This window comes from Mycetomoellerius zeteki, unplaced genomic scaffold (genome assembly GCF_001594055.1).
Source record: "Mycetomoellerius zeteki isolate Tzet28-1 unplaced genomic scaffold, Tzet1.0 scaffold28, whole genome shotgun sequence".
NCBI lineage: Eukaryota > Metazoa > Arthropoda > Insecta > Hymenoptera > Formicidae > Mycetomoellerius > Mycetomoellerius zeteki.
Window position 1 is genome coordinate 122,637 of NW_017257260.1, and position 16,367 is coordinate 139,003.

Below are 16,367 nucleotides of genomic sequence, written 5' to 3' on the forward strand. Positions count from 1 at the left end.
TCCTTTCGAACTTTGGAACAAATTTTACAATAAACCGCAAAAGTGATCACGAAATGCTTGATATTTTTTAATTCTACACTCTTTAATTATCTTAAATTAATTACTTTTCAAATTTTTAACATCTTTTAAATAATGATTTACAAGGATTTTCTTTTTTAAAAAAATTTTCGCACGATGGCTGAAAATACATATTTGCCTTTATTTTATGAATGTTATGACAAAGAACTGTCAAACTGCTATCACATGTTCGGTGTCTCATAATAAGGACTTTACGTTATAAATAGTACGCAAATCTGCTTAACCGTATTCATTTAAATTAAAAAGGTCCTATTTAGAACACGGTCCGATTTAGACCACTCTCCCCTATGTATTATAATTTACACATGCTGTTAAGAATGTATTAAAAAAATTATTTTTTAATTATATTATTTAAATTTAAGGGTATTTTCAAATCGCGCGGGATGAATATTAATTTGATCAAAATTAATAAATTAAAAATGTCGAAATAAATATTTTTGGAATATATATATTTTATGTATAACAGTTTTTTATGTAATTTAAATTGAATTTATCAATCTGACATCATATTTGTATTTAGAAAAATTAAAAAAACTTTGTATACCGGAAAACTTAAATTTAAATAATATAATTTAAAACATGTTTGGTAAATATATCCCAGTAAACACTAATTAACAGTAATCTAATATAAATGCTATATAACACATGTGTTATTTATATTGCATTTATATTGTTGAGTAGGAAATTATAACATTGATGTTGTATTACTGTTAATTGATGTTTACTGGGATTAACCTAAATAACCCAGGAAAAAATGTTTCATGTATCCATATATATAAAATTTTTCCCGGGAATCTGTAAGATACAAGGCCCTATATTAATTGTGAATACCTTTTAATCATAATCGACGCAATAAATTTTTTTTAAGAACTGAGGCTAGTATATTCGTAGTCAATTCTTATACTTAAGACCACCTTAAGTATACCTTTAAAATGCTATAAATCAATCACATCCCGACAAAAATAACTCAAACAGCACAGGATATTTATGAGAAATATTAGTAAATATTCATTTCTATTTATTTTTTTTTAATGTTATATATTTTAAACATATTTATAAGATTTATTCAAAATGTTATTAAAATACAGTATGTAACTTCCCCATAGAACCCATGGTGTTTCGCGCTTACTATTGGGCGTTTCACACCTCCTTTTTCGCCAGATTCAGCGCGCTCTCATCAAGGGCTGTTCTGAATCGCCTTCCTTACTCACAATCAGCCTTGCGCATCGCGCTCTGTTAAATTGTGCGCTTTGCGTTCCCCTCCTTGACACTGCGCGCTTCTGAAGGGCATTCCTCGCAGCGAATAACGACGCGCTCCATAGCTGTGCGCTTCATATTCGTTCCTTCTTAACTCGGTCCCGTATTTACCCCGTGTAGAGCTCTATTTCTTTTTGTTTGTTCTTCTTTTCCAAAGCTAGTAGACTGAAACCAATTCTCTTCCAATTAATTCACTTTCCTACCCTTCTACGCGGACTCTATGACGGTAACCTTCGCTGCCGCGAGAAAGACGTCGCCGCTTATGTGTGGCATGTTATGATGCGCTTCTGACAGAGTCCCAAAAGAGTACGAAGGCTGATGTGAATACATAAAAATGTAACTGATTTATTAAATTTAACTATCTCGTTCGGAGTCAAGGTTTCACCCCGCGTGCTTCCTGACCTCCCCCGATTATTTAAATAATTAATTTCACAATGTCAGGACGTGACATATATCATGCGCACTTTAAGGGATGCAGCCATTATATTGTAACATGGTACTACATTTTTCATATAATTTTCAAAATGAGATCTCCTTTTTTTACTTACAATTAGGTGTTTATATAGAAACATACCAATTTCAATATTTTTACTCTAAGGATTACAATTCTCTTCATAATCATTAATTGACAAAATACTTGATACTTGTACGAATATAGAATTAATTTTTTTCATCCGCCATATTGCATTTATTTTTTAACGTTAAATTTTTTAACGTAAAAGTGTTTTTAACATAAAATTCAAAAAAGTTAGCCAAACTTTAAGAGCATATTCCACTCATTGTAAGGATGAAAAAAAGTCATAAACATGGGAAACATTCGGAAACGCTTCCTTTCCTAATTTAAACATTTCTTATTTGTTTGTACGTATTTACAACGGACGACATACCTCGCTTCGACGTTTCATGAATTTTACTTCTATTTACCTTCTAAAGTAAACAAAAAGTTATTAGGTAGGTCTGTATGGAATTGGAATCAGTCTTTATTTAAGCATTTAAGAGTGAAGATAGTATTCATCAACATGGCAGCTTATTCTAACATCGAATTGGTAAATATCTACTACATGTATGGGCGAGCTAATGGAAACTGCAGAGAAGCTCAAAGTCTCTTTCAACAAATCTTTCCTCAAAGACGATCATTTCCAGCAATTTCTGTAATGAAAATATAGATATGAGCAAATAAAGAATATTTATAACTTGAAAAGGAAGCGTTTCCGAACCCATATTTATATGACTTTTTTTCATCCTTACAATAAGTGGAATATGCTCTTAAAGTTTGGCCAACTATTTCTGAAACACCCTGTATATGTATCTATATGAATATTACGGTTTCAAATCGGAATAGAAGTTGACAAAGATGTTCAGTTCGTTAAGACTGGTTACGATGCGCTCGCACAAAAACCGTGCTAGGCCAGGAAGTGTTGCTACATCTGCGAGTTCCGATTCAAGAACAGAAGAGACATTAACACAGATACAGTACCATCCTCATAACTTTCTATTACTGGATGATCAAGAAGTGAATATTTTTGGCGCGTTGTCGTCACTTTCTAGCGTCTCATCGAAAGTCGCGCAAGTGAAAGTGGAGCGCGAAGACGGTAGTCTCGGTGTGACTCTTCGTGGAGGAATGTCGAGAGCATTGGTAGTGACAGGGGTAAAAGCGGACGGTCCAGCCGCCAAAGAGGGTAGAGTCAGACCCGGTGATCGATTGCTGGCGGTAGACGATACTGAGTTGAGGGGACTCACTTTAGCAGAGGCACAACACGCACTTAGAAGGAACTCGGACACACCGATCGCATCTCTTACAATCGAGTATGACGTTGCAAACATGGAGGAGGCACGGACAGTCACTTCGGGCCCATTGCTTGTTCAATTGGAACGTGATCTCTCAGGTATACTGCCTTTCTTTCAGATACTTTATAAAAAATAACAAACGAAGAAACAACTCTCAAAAATGTCAAATACAAGAGAATAAACAAGGACTAATGAGAGTTTTGGTGAGGTAATCAGTGCGAAAATTCCAAATTTAATAAACAATACGTCAGGCAGACGGGGAGAACTTTAAAAACTAGAATCTCAGAACATCGCAATATAATCGAAGAAATATCCGAAACCATTCTGTCATAACGGAACATAAATTGGATCATAACTATGATTTTAATTAGGAAGGCACGGAAATCTTAGATAATGAACCTTATCTTTACAAACGACGCATTTCTGAAATGTTACGTATTTAGATATAAAAAAATAGGTTAAACTTACAATCCGACACGGAATTCCTACATCATGCATATATTTCAATTCTCAATAATCTGTAATTATATGTATATGCATAATTTCAATTACGAGCGTTATTGTTTTCTTCATAATGCGTACAGGTCTTGTTTCAGCGGTGTTGATTGTTGGTAATACTGTTCATTTTTACGCCATCTGTAATTTATTCTCGGTATCCCAGTGACGTATTATTGCGACTTATTTGAAAGTTGACCTTTGTAAGAATCGTTTCTCGTTAAAAGAGTGTTTCATTTTAATCGCTCCACTCAAATATCTCGAGGAGACGTGGGATTGAAAAAAATTTCAGACAAAAGTTATATGACTTCGAGGGGAACACAAGATATGGTACCATGGATTTGACCTTGGGTGTCATTGTCAAGGTCAGAGCAAGGTCAGTTTGAATTTTTTAAATAGAACCCCCCATCACTTAGATCACACAGATATTCTAATATGAACAAAAAGTCATGAACTTTAACGCTTAATATCTCGGTTCGCGGAGCAGAGCGACGCTTTTTTCTACCAGATTCTTTCGTTTTATGGAAAACCGCGTCGAGTGAGTATAATTTCATCGATTTTTAAGAGGATGATCGTCCATTGCACCTTTATCAAATTCAGAGATAAAAACGCGCTTTTATCGATAAAAGCGCGTTCTGAATACAGACCTGTAACTATTTGATAACAACCACATTCAGTGGATATAACAGTTGGATACACGCTCAAAATTATTGCTTTTGATTGAAGTACATCTTTAGATTCATTTTAAATCTAGAAGAATATACCAATACAATAAGTGAGCGTTCACTTAACTATTGTATCCACTGAATACCCAGTAATTGGGTATTAACATCTATAATCGATATCTCTCAACTACGTTAACGTTCTTTTATAGTATTATTATGCATAAAATACCTATCAAAAAATTTATTTACCACATATTTACATACATGCAAATTTTTATTCAAAATTATTTTTAGGTTGGTGAGATTTTCTCGTAAATAAAGGGGATGCTGGAGTGGCCAAATTGTCGGGACTTTGCAGAGATCGATATAAATCTTCGAATTTACTGAACGGAATAAAATATCCTTTTACAGGATATTAAAGTAACCGCAAAATTTGGTAGTGCTGTAACTTTATACTAAAATCGAAAAAAAAGTTAAAACCTTACATTTTTTCAACTCGTAAAGCTGTTACTTGATAGATGTTTCCTTAATACAATTAAAGTTTTATAGCTCGTATGGATCAAACGACAGTGCAGCACTAAGCGTATTACGTGCACAAACAATACTGATGTGAGTTTATGCTAAAGAAACTAAGATTAAAAGTTTAAAAAGAAAGATTTATATCGATCTGCAAATAACGTGTATACGAACACTGAGCGAAGACTCGGAATAGTAAACAAAGCAATAATTGTATAATATAAGAAATGAATGAAATATCCCAGACAGCACAAAATACTAAAAGATAACGAAAAGAGATCTTTCTTAAGTTGTCTTTTCGACAAAGCGAAAAGATGTCTGAAAGATGACGAAAAGACATCGTTTTTAGATTGTCTTTTGAGCAAGACGAAAAAATATTTAAAAGACATCTTTTAGTTTTGTCGAAAAGATAACTTAAAAAAGACATCTTTTCATCATCTTTCTATGGTTGTCATTTTCGCAAAGCAAAAAGTCAACTAAAAGATATCTTTTTGTATTGCCGAAAAGACAATATGAAAAAGATATCTTTCTGTTATTTTGGTACTTTTTATCACTCGCGAGCGAGCAGTACGCGGGATCGCCACCAGACGGACGTGGTGGAGTTCAGTTTCTCGTGTTTGAAAATCATACAAGATAGAATAAAAGATGCGCAGCATTATAAGAAATTTTACTCGTGTTCTAATAAACACTAATAACATATTTTTTTTAGTTCCCCAAAGGGGGGACTATGATGAAAGATAGTGGCTCTTGCACATATAGAACATGGCAAACATTACAGGACTCAGAAATAGGATGTATATTGTTAGTCATACAATTTCATTTCGTTTTGTGTAAAAATTAATTTAGAAATTTGATGTTATTAAACGTTATATGTGCCAAAATATAAAAACTAAAAGAAGTCTATCCAAAGAAGTCATCTTTTAGTTATCATATGGATAAGGCTATAAGATGCGTGCTAGCAGTGCGACATTTGTCGTCTTTTAGTCATCTTTTCGTCGATTATATTCTTTCACTAAAAGATATCTTTATAACAATTTAGTCATCTTTTAGTTATCTTTCAGACGACTTTGTGCTCTCTCTGGGATATCACTATTATCGAATTTAGAATTTAAAAAAGTCTGTATTATTAACCTCGATCAAGTTCGGCCGTTGATCCAGCATCCCCTTAAATATAATGATAACTTTTATAAGTACTGCGTAAAAGCAAGTTAAAGAACGAATTTAGCTTTTGAATTGGTATTAGATTAAATTGAGATATAAATTGTAAATATTCAGGAGAGCTTGGTTTAACCGTAAGAGAGACATCAAATGGAGTCTACATCGACAGTCTTCGTCCGGCGAGCACAGCGGATCGGTGTGGTGCGTTACAGGCAGGTGATCGGCTGTTAGCTGTGAATGATACACCTGTTCAGGATGCAGTGACTGCTGCTAAGCTGCTTAGAAATTCCGAAAGTTCTCGCATTGCCAGATTGCAGATATTACCACGATCCCTGAGCACAAGGACAGTCAAAAGAAAGGCACAGTCACTGACTCAACAAAACTCAAATCAGATTCTACAAATGAAAGAAAACTTAACCGTTGTTCTCCGACCAGATCATCGAGGTTTTGGACTTGCGCTTAAATTGGCCGAAGATCGCATGAATTATATAGTAAGTTTGCTGGAAGCTGGCGGTCCAGCAGAACGAAGCGGCATTCTTTTGCCTGGCGATAAAGCTATCGCAATCAATCGGAGAATGTTACGCGATTTACAACCGTCTGAAGTAATTAACATATTAGAAACGTCGCAGATGGTAAACATTCATTTTGCTTCGAGTTTTCTTATAAAATTTTTTCATCAAAAGTAAATACCGAAAATTTCTATTATTCTCGTATGTTGACATGATTAGATCGAGTTAGTGATAGAGTACAAAGTTGGTGGATCGATAGTGCCAAGTTCCGGAATCTTCACGGTGAGAGTGGCTAGACCATTAGGCGGCCAGCCTGATCTAGGTCTCACGGTAAATGAGGATCTAATGATCACAGAAGTCCGTCGAGGATCACTCGCTTATCGAACTGGCAGTTTAGCATCAGGGGATAGACTGCTTGCAATAGATGGGCAAAAACTGGATCCCGGAGACTTGAGACAAGCCGCTCAATTATTGCATCGACCCGGCGGATCGGTGGTTGCTTTAACTATTAGAAAACCAGATCCTAATGCTGAAATAAGGTATTTAATAATATGTAGAATTCGTAGAAACGTTTTCTACGAAAATTGTTCTTTGAACGGTTTTTGCTTTAGATAAAATATATCATAATATATCAATTTTATTTAAGAATTTATTCTTTATTCGTTATATAAAGTATAACAATAAAGTTTTTTAGGCTTTTACGGGTATTATCTTCAAAGATATCGAAAGGTTTGTGGATTATCGCCATGTTTTCATCCATTGCTAATGCCAATTAAGCATTAATGCCAACTAGGCTCTAGCAATAGATGAAAACACGGCGATAACTCGCAAACCTTCCGTTATCTTTGAAGATATAACAATAAAAGGCTTTTAGACTTACGCAAGTAAGTCATGTTACAATATTTTAATATCAAACATTAGGCATGTTTGTATTAATGATGTTAAGTGATAAAAAATGACGGTTATACGGGGGAATCGTTGTAATGATTTCTTACTAAAGACTTTAAGTTTGGTTATTATGACATACATATGGAGTATTTTCTGTCAAATCGGCCACCCTCTTACCCATTTCAATTTTTGAGATAAAATTCTTTATTAGCACTTAAGATATTTCTACGGCTACAATCGCGTTAGAAAATTAATCGCGTACACAGAAAAAAAGATTTTCTCTACCACAGCTAATCTTAATTTGTTATAATATATTTGCTGCCGTAACTATGAATTTATAAACTACAACGAAATGGTTTGCTGTTGCTGCTATAATATAGATATTACAGCTAAAACACTAGTTACAATACCTATATTTTAGCTGTCCACATTTTAAACCTGTCATTTAGTTACCACACGCAGTTTTTAGTTACAACAGCTACTTTTCTTTCCGTGTACAACCTACGAATACGCCTCTCCGCGTATTCGTAGGTTGTGCACGGAAAGTGTACTGCTCTCTGAAGAAAGAAACTTTTGAAACAAACGTACACACATGCATAAATTTCGTATCTGTGTGCTCGAACATTAGTCCGCACTGAAGACAGTTGAAATGTGACAACACCCATATAGCACCGAAAGTTTTCAGAAATATCTCAGAAATATTTCATCCCCTGAAAAGTGAAACATTTCATAAAAATTGCGAAATATGTCTGCAATATTTCTGAGACAGCTCTGAAAGAGCAAAATGTCCGCGATTCTTGAAACCTTGTTGAAAGATTGATGAAATGTCATAGCAGAAAGAATCTGCAATCTTTTTGAAATATTACCAAAGAAATTTCAGCCGGTATTTCAAAAATGATATTTGATTGGTATTTAAATAATATTAAAATTTATTATGTCGACATAATAAATTGGAATATTGTTTAAGTATGAATTAAACGTATATTTAAATATCATTTCTGAAGTACTTAAAATTTATTAAGAGTTTTATGATCTGTTTAGAGATTACAAAATTTATTGAAATAAACTTAAAGTATTTCTCAAAAATAGTAATTATACCGCCAATTATTTTGATTAATTAATCATATTATATGTATAAGCACTTATACATAAATCGCTATTAAAAAATCACATCTGCAGTTTCCACACAATATCATTCATATACAAAAGTTTTTCGCAATTAAAGCAGAACAAATCATTCATATATCCAGATAGCCAAATGCCTCTGAGGTTGCCGTCATATTGCTAATAATCAATTTCTAGAAATTCGAGCCAAGATGCTTCGTCATTGTGCGTCTTAGGTTATACTTATATGAATTCGACATCAGATTACACCAAATTGACGGTAATTCGTTGACATTAGTATATATTTCCTCATCATCGGTTGTCGTCATGTTGCCGTCACATTGCTAGTAACATACCGTACTAATATTTTTGCTTGCTTTCAAGATTCCATCAACTAAATACTTGTATAATCATTCATGTTGCTCAATACGATAGCACTTGACAAACAAACGACAACACTCATACAGTGCAAGTTTGCTTGATATGATTAATCACGGTTATCTGGGTACAAAAGTTTTTCGCAATTAAAGTAGAATTTAAGTCACAATAACATCAAAATGATGTTAAACTGAATCGTGATTAAACAAAAAATGACTTTTAGTAAACATTTTGAAGCCATTTTAACATCATGATGATTTTTTGTTCTATTTAAATGTTTTTCAATTTGTTGCATATGATAGATTTTAGAAACATTTCTGTTAAAACATTTCATATGACATATTGCAGAACCTTTCAAAATTGTTGCACATGAGACGTAAAAGATTGAAACATTTCTGAAAGCTTTCTGCAATAATTGGTGCTGTATGGACAGTTACATTTTACACAATAACTTTTTTAATAATCAATATTTAAGTTTAAAACTTGATAATTACATTCATTAAAATGTTATTGAATTCATTCTGGACTCAAAGTTACGAAATATTTATTACTTAGGATACTATTAATAAAAATGTGGCGACATTGCGTAATGACACTAAGGCCGGAATCCATAATCCGGTCTTAATCTCAAGCAAGAAGACTAGAACTAAGGAGGATCAACTCGTGTGGTGGAGGTGAGTCAAAAAACGTCCGCAGTTATTCACACAATGGCTGCGTTCAGCAGACTCAACAGTTTTGCAACCGTTTTATGATTGTCTGCTGAGATAGGACCATTCTTCTAGATCTAAAAGTATGATCCAATTAGCGCGAAGGAAACTTACAACAGTTGCAAAACAAACGTTCTGCTGAACGCATCCATCGTGCAGTGCCACTGCGCATTGTGTGAAAGTTCGATATAAGAGCGACAAAGTGACGATTATAGAACGATAGAGCGACAACTATATAGAGCGACAGAGGGGACTAATGAAGCGCAAGAGTGGGGGAAGTTATCCGTCGCCACTTTTTGCCTCACCCCCACTACCGCTATTGGCACGAGTTGACTCTCCTGGTTCTAGTCTTCTTGATCTCAAGCAATTTCTTAAAGATGCTAATAGGGCTCTCTGGCCGTTATTCATAGTCAGTTCTTATATTCAAGATCGTCTTAAGTTCAGCCTTGAGGTGTCATGAACCAATCAGAGAGCCGCATTAGCGTATTAAGACATTACTTAAGATGGTTTTGAAATAAGAACCGACTATGAATACCGGCTTCTGATTGGTTCATGCGCTAGCTTAAGACCATCTCGAATCTTGAGCAACGTTTATGGATTCCGTTCTAAGAAAAAAATGGGCGGTAATATGGCCTCCCATAAAAATAGTCTTAAAATATTAGTTTTGTTTAGAAAACATTATTTGGTTACAAAATGAACAAAAAAAAAATCATTTTAAAATACATGCAAATGAATGTATATATTATATAATACATTCACATAATCAATATCAGCAATATAAAGTCTATACGGTCGAAGCTAGATCTTTAATACTTTTTAAATGATTCAAATCTTGAATCACTAAATATACTACATATGGGACGTTCAACGTCAACCGGATCATCTCCGTATCCAAAAATCAGCGCAATGAAAATAAGCGTTCAAGGTCTCAAATTATTTGTATCAACGACATATAGACGGAGCATGAGCTGGTATTTCGGGCAAGAGAGGGTGTGATAATCGGGGCAAGATGGGAGCCATCCCACCATAGCCTCCCTCTTTTGACGTCAGCTTATTTCGCCGAGACTCGCTAACATTCGGCTACTTCGCCTCTTACATATTTATCAACGGTTCTCATCTCATATCTGTTTTAGTCTGTTTACGGCACTTTACAGCAAAGTTACGTTTTTAAAAATGAGTTTTTGCGTTGTTTTTAAGTGCAAAAATCGGACTAGCAAAAAAAACGAGGACCAGTTAGAGATGGAAAGAATTTTGAAATAAAAAATTGAGATCCACTGATCACTATATGATAGTCACGTGGGTAGTCATGTGAGAGCCGAACATATCGAGTCACGACGAAACTAGTCGAAGTCAAAAAACACCCTCTCGCTGCGATTATCGCCTACCCCTCGTAGAAAGGCTCCGTCTATATGTCGTTGATTCGTATGTGCATGTACTTTCGAAAGAAATGTGCTGTTTTGACAGATCCAATATGGAGGATCCAATACATATTTTCTGCATTATATGCATATTTTGCGCATAAAATGCATAATATCTCCTAGCCACGCATAATACCCAACACTGACGCAGTGTGAATCCTACATTAGAACTCTATCATAGTATCGCGTAACCGCGTAACCAATCAGTAATCAGTAAGACACGAAACCACAGCAGCGGATCGCTTCTGGTTGGTTATGCTGTTACGCGATACGTGACAAATACGTCTCATAAGACTCCAGCATCATAGTTTTTGACGAACATTCTGGCAGGTTCAGGCGACTCTAACTGGCTATTAAAATTTAAAAAACGTAAAAATTTAGTAGTGTTGACAGCAACTCCATGGCCATGCATCATGCATTTAAAGTAAAAGCATAATGTATTTTCATTATGTATTTAAATGGAATGGATAAAAAATATCGGGGAGAAGGTCCAGTCACAAACCGGGGAGAAGGTGGCCAGACTCTGATTAGAAGGTCTCTAGTATCGACTAGTGTAATTTTTAAATGGATGGTTTGACATTTAAATTTTAATTATTGACGATAGTTAACGATGTACTGGCGACCTTGTATCATTTTTCTTTTGTAATTTGTTAAACAATCACGAATGAATTTTATTAATTTCGCACTGAGGATGAATGACCCAATACTAAGAATTGAAACATATGTAATTTTTTAGGTAAAACTTTAGATTAGGGGAGTATTCCCCAATGACCTTGACCTTGACATATGTTGTCAAGGTCATGACCCTGAATGACCTCCAACAGGTTTTAGGTGGCGGTCGTCCTTCGTTAAAAAGTTATTAACAAAAAAAGTTTGAAAAATAATGTATTATTTCTGCTATACATGCAATATTAAATACTATTCTACATAGGTTTTGACTTTCAACACGAAGCGATCACTTTCACCCCCCCCCCTCTCCCTACAAAGGGGCGCATAACTCTCACCTCCGACTCTCACCCCCCTTCCCCTGCAAAGGATCGCACGACTCCCCCCGACTCTCATCCCCCCCACACCCTGCAAAGGGGCGCGCGATTCTCACCCCCCTTCCTTTTGTTTGGGAGTCGTGCGCCCCTTTTCATGCAAGGCGAATAAGTAATTACCAATATTGACTGTTAACAACTTTTTAAAGCAGGAAATTTATTTTAAAACAGAAAATTTTTGTTTTATACAGTAGAACTTTTTTTTGCCTCACTGTTAACTTCTTAAAGCAGGAAATTTATTTTAAAGCAGAGAATTTTCGTGTTATACAGTTGAACTTCTTTGTTAATAACTTTTTAATGAAGGACGACTGCCACCTAAAACCTGTTGGAGGTCACTCAGGGTTATGACCTTGACAACATATGTCAAGGTCAAGGTCATTGGGGGATATGTTCCCCTAATCTAAACTTTTACCACTTTTTATTTCAAATATACAGATTTTACACACAATGAACTTGTCGACTCACATTGTCTTGAATATCTATTTTGTGATTTAATCTTATATTAAGATTAAGAGTTGAAAAACATTTAACTTTTGCAGGGATTATTGTAAAGAGCTCAATATTGGAAGTGATACACTTCAGGCACAATTTGCGAACGGTGCGTTACGCTCAGGTAGAGAGAGTCTTCCCAGTATAGACAGTGCGATGGATTCTTGGGGCGAATTGGAAGAAAACAGCAGTACCATTCCGGAGATATTGAGACTTTGGGATACTGCCTCTACGGACAGTGGACAATTAGATTTGTCGATACCATCTTATCCGAAGTATCAATTGATTAACTCAAAACCAAGATTTTTTCGATAGCTTTTGTTTTTATTCATTCGTTTAACGTTTTCTTTTTTTTATGTTTATAAATTTCAGAACACAAGAGCGCAGCAGTTGTGCCAACAGCAGATCCCAACAAATAGTGCACGTATCGCTTCATAAGGATCCAGTTTATGAAGATTTTGGTTTCTCGGTGTCGGATGGTCTTTACGAACGAGGAGTTTACATAAATCGTTTGCGCCCCGGCGGACCATGTGATGGTATATTGCGACCATATGATAGGATTCTTCGAGTAAATGAGGCTAGCACAGAGGATTGCGATTGTTGTTTGGCCGTTCCGCTGATCGCGGCAGCTGGACCGCGTTTAGATTTAACGATAGCAAGACCTTTATCTCCTAAAAATATTGTAAAAACTTTGTAGATTAATTGGTACAACAATCGCCACCTGCAATTGAACCACAGTATATACAATAGTGCAACTCTCCTGATTTTATGTTGGCCAAAATGGAGTGTGCGCATGCGTGAAATAAGTAAGTTGTCCCGTCTCATTTCCTTCTTCTTTATTACTCTCTCCCTATTTAAATGAGAGTTTCAATGTTCCATTTGTTATTAAACACCTACGAGATACTATTAAAAACGGTCAGTGCTTATGGAAGTTCGCATGACTGTTAAAATTTAAATGATTAAGGGCGGAATCCATAGACGTTGCTCAAGACTCGAGATGGTCATAAGCTAGTGCTTGAACCAATCAGAGGCCGGAATCCATAGTTCGTTCTTAAACTCAAGCAAAGTCTTAAAATGCTAATACGGCTCTCTGATTGGTTCATGCACTAGCTTAAGACCATCTCGAATCTTGAGCACCGTCTAGGGATTCCGCGCAGAGAGCCGTATTAGCATCTTAAGGCCGAAATCAGACTACGCATTGAATATTGAGATGGAAGATTGAAAGATTGAAATTTGATCAATCAAAACAATAGGAGCTAAAATTTCTTTGTCCTTACTGGTCAAATTTTAATCTTCAATCTTCAATCTCAATCTTTAATGCGTAGTCTGATTCCGGCCTTGGATAGGAACAATCGAAAGTTCTCTCTCTCTCTCTCTGGGACGTATTGCCACCGAGCGCCGCGACGGGAATAAACTTTTAGGATGGTATTCACAGTCCGTTCTTATTCCAAGACCGTCTTAAGTAATGTCTTAAGACGCTAATGCGGCCCTCTGATTGGTTTGTGACTTCTTAAGATTGTACTTAAGATGGTCTTGAATATAAGATCTGACTATGAATACCGGCCTTAGACGGAATTGTCGCGTTTGTACTGCCTTAATTGTCGGTAATGAAAAATCATCATTCTTCAAGTCCCCGGAGTCCCATTGACACTCATTAGGTGTCTGTTCGCGTTGCTTACATTTTTGGCACTCGACATCTTCGCTTTCTCTCTTTTCAAGGCCAAATATATATCTATCTCATTTTAAGTGCAAAAATATTTAGGGATTTCATGCAACGCGAACAGACTTATTGATAGTCACGAAAATTTGCCCATAGAACCGGTCTTTGATAGTATCTCGTCAGTGCTTTAAAGTATACATGGTTCAGGATAGCGATCATGTAACTTTTTCGCTAGGGCGGAAACGTGAAAAGTGAAAATTTTTATGTATGTGTTCGTACATATACACATGCATACAAAAAATTTTCACGTTTCCGCCCTAGTGAAAAAGTTACATGATCGTTATCCTGAAGACTGAACCATGTATAGCTCTAGAGAAAAAGTTACATGATCGCTACTCAGAGTAGAAATTTGGAGGAAAGTATTAAACCCAAGACACAATGCTAGGGAATAGCGATAGCGATAGGAATAACACGATTTCAATCTATCAGAAATCGGATACACCGGAATACACAGTTTCTGATAGGTTGAAACTATGTTATTCTTATCGCTATCGCTATTCCCTTGCATTGTGTCTTGGGCTTTACGTTCATTGTCCATTTGGTGAAATGTTGTGTGAGTAAACCTGGTCTAGTTCTTGTGAAAAAGTAAAGTGAAAATGAGAACAAAAGTAACAAAATCGAGCAAGAAAGATTTCTTTTTATTTATTGTTTCATAAATTTATTTTTTGGACATATACATATATTATATAAATTTTCTTTTATCTCAACTTTCTCATAACATTTTCATAGCGTATATTTACAATTATATAATATTTCTCTATAAATATAAATATACATATATTTTTAAGATAATATAATATTTTTCCTAATTTTTCTACATTTTTTCTTTATTTTTCAATATAGGTATTTACAATTTATTTTTATTAATTATTTTTATTAATTTTCATAAAGTTTAAATTATTTCATTGCAAAAGTAGGTTTATTCGCGTCGCATGCTCTAAGATGCTCCTACAATAGTTCTTACTCACTCCAATGCGTTCATTGGAATGCGACGCGAATAAATCTAGTGAATTTTGCGAGGAGCTTTGACAGAGCGAAAAATGATGAAAAGAGAAAGAAGTTTAGGTGGTAACGCTAAATAACTTACTTATTTCACGAATACGCATTTTATTTTGACCAACATTAACATCGAAATCAAAGAGAAGAGTATAATACTGTGCGCTATAATACTGTATATACTGTGATTGAATTGTCAATATTTTCATAATCAATTGAATTTTATTGGTTAATGTCTTAAATATTTTAAAATTTATTCTTTATAACTATAACAATTTTTATAGTAGATATATTTTAGAAATCAATGCAAAATGAAAATGAACATGCATGGATGCTGGTGATGTTGATATTTCTTGGAATACAGCTGTAATTTTATATAAGCGTTGCTTCGAATATTAAATGTTTCTAATATATTTTTGTACACATGTGTATTTTATTTATAAAAATAAATGTATAGATTAATGTTCTATGTTAAATTCTACATATAACAATTCGATTCGCATACATGGGTATGTATAGGGTGTTCCGAATTTAAATGTTTAAACTTCGGGAGCGTGTAGAGGATCGATAACTAAGAAAAAAAGTTCTGTAGGGATATGCCCGTTTCTGCTTCGTTTTGGAGAAAATCGCAAAAAAGATAAAACGTAGTTGTTTCGTTCCTGCACTTCCTCTGAAAACTTTTTTTGTTTGTTTACATTTCTGCCTTTCTCCTATAAATTCGTCAGTTACTCGTCAGAAGTTACTGAGTGAATTACTTCTGTCACAATATGCCGCGTACATATTCTAACGTTGAATATGCTGACATGGTTTTCATGTATGGTTTCTGCGACGGTAAAGCCCATGGCACATACAAAAACGTAAGGCCGTAAGATGTAATCAGTAAGCGAATTGGCCAATGACGATAGAGACCGTAAGGCCAGTAGCGAATCCAATGTTACGATTTCCTTACTGCTTACGTCTTACGGCCTTACGTTTTTGTATGTGCCATGGGCTTAATGCTACGGAGGCGGTGCGAGAGTATGTACGCCGATTTCCAAACAGAAGAGTGCCGGATCGCGGCGACTCATTACAATGGCTGCGTTCAGCAGACTCAACAGTTTTGCAACCGTTTTATGATTGTCTGCTGAGATAGGACCATTCTTCTAGATCTAAAAGTATGAT

At 35.1% G+C, this 16,367-nt stretch overlaps 1 protein-coding gene across 4 annotated transcripts in view; it reads left to right on the forward strand.

The window, feature by feature from the left end:
* The window catches only part of Grip (Glutamate receptor interacting protein), a 14,798-nt gene extending 1,236 nt beyond the window's left edge, over positions 1–13,562 (forward strand). For 2 of the 4 annotated variants that reach the window (XM_018450454.1, XM_018450455.1), the window contains exons 2-6: positions 2,884–3,221; positions 6,075–6,589; positions 6,686–7,005; positions 12,541–12,765; positions 12,863–13,562. In XM_018450454.1, coding sequence (XP_018305956.1) covers positions 2,957–3,221; positions 6,075–6,589; positions 6,686–7,005; positions 12,541–12,765; positions 12,863–13,187 — 1,650 coding nt within the window. In that variant the 5' untranslated portion in view covers positions 2,884–2,956 and the 3' untranslated portion in view covers positions 13,188–13,562. Of the gene's footprint in view, positions 1–2,677; positions 3,222–6,074; positions 6,590–6,685; positions 7,006–12,540; positions 12,766–12,862 lie in introns of all 4 variants that reach the window. The other 2 variants (XM_018450451.1, XM_018450452.1) reach the window with 2 other exon arrangements.
* Positions 13,563–16,367: the final 2,805 nt, after the last annotated feature.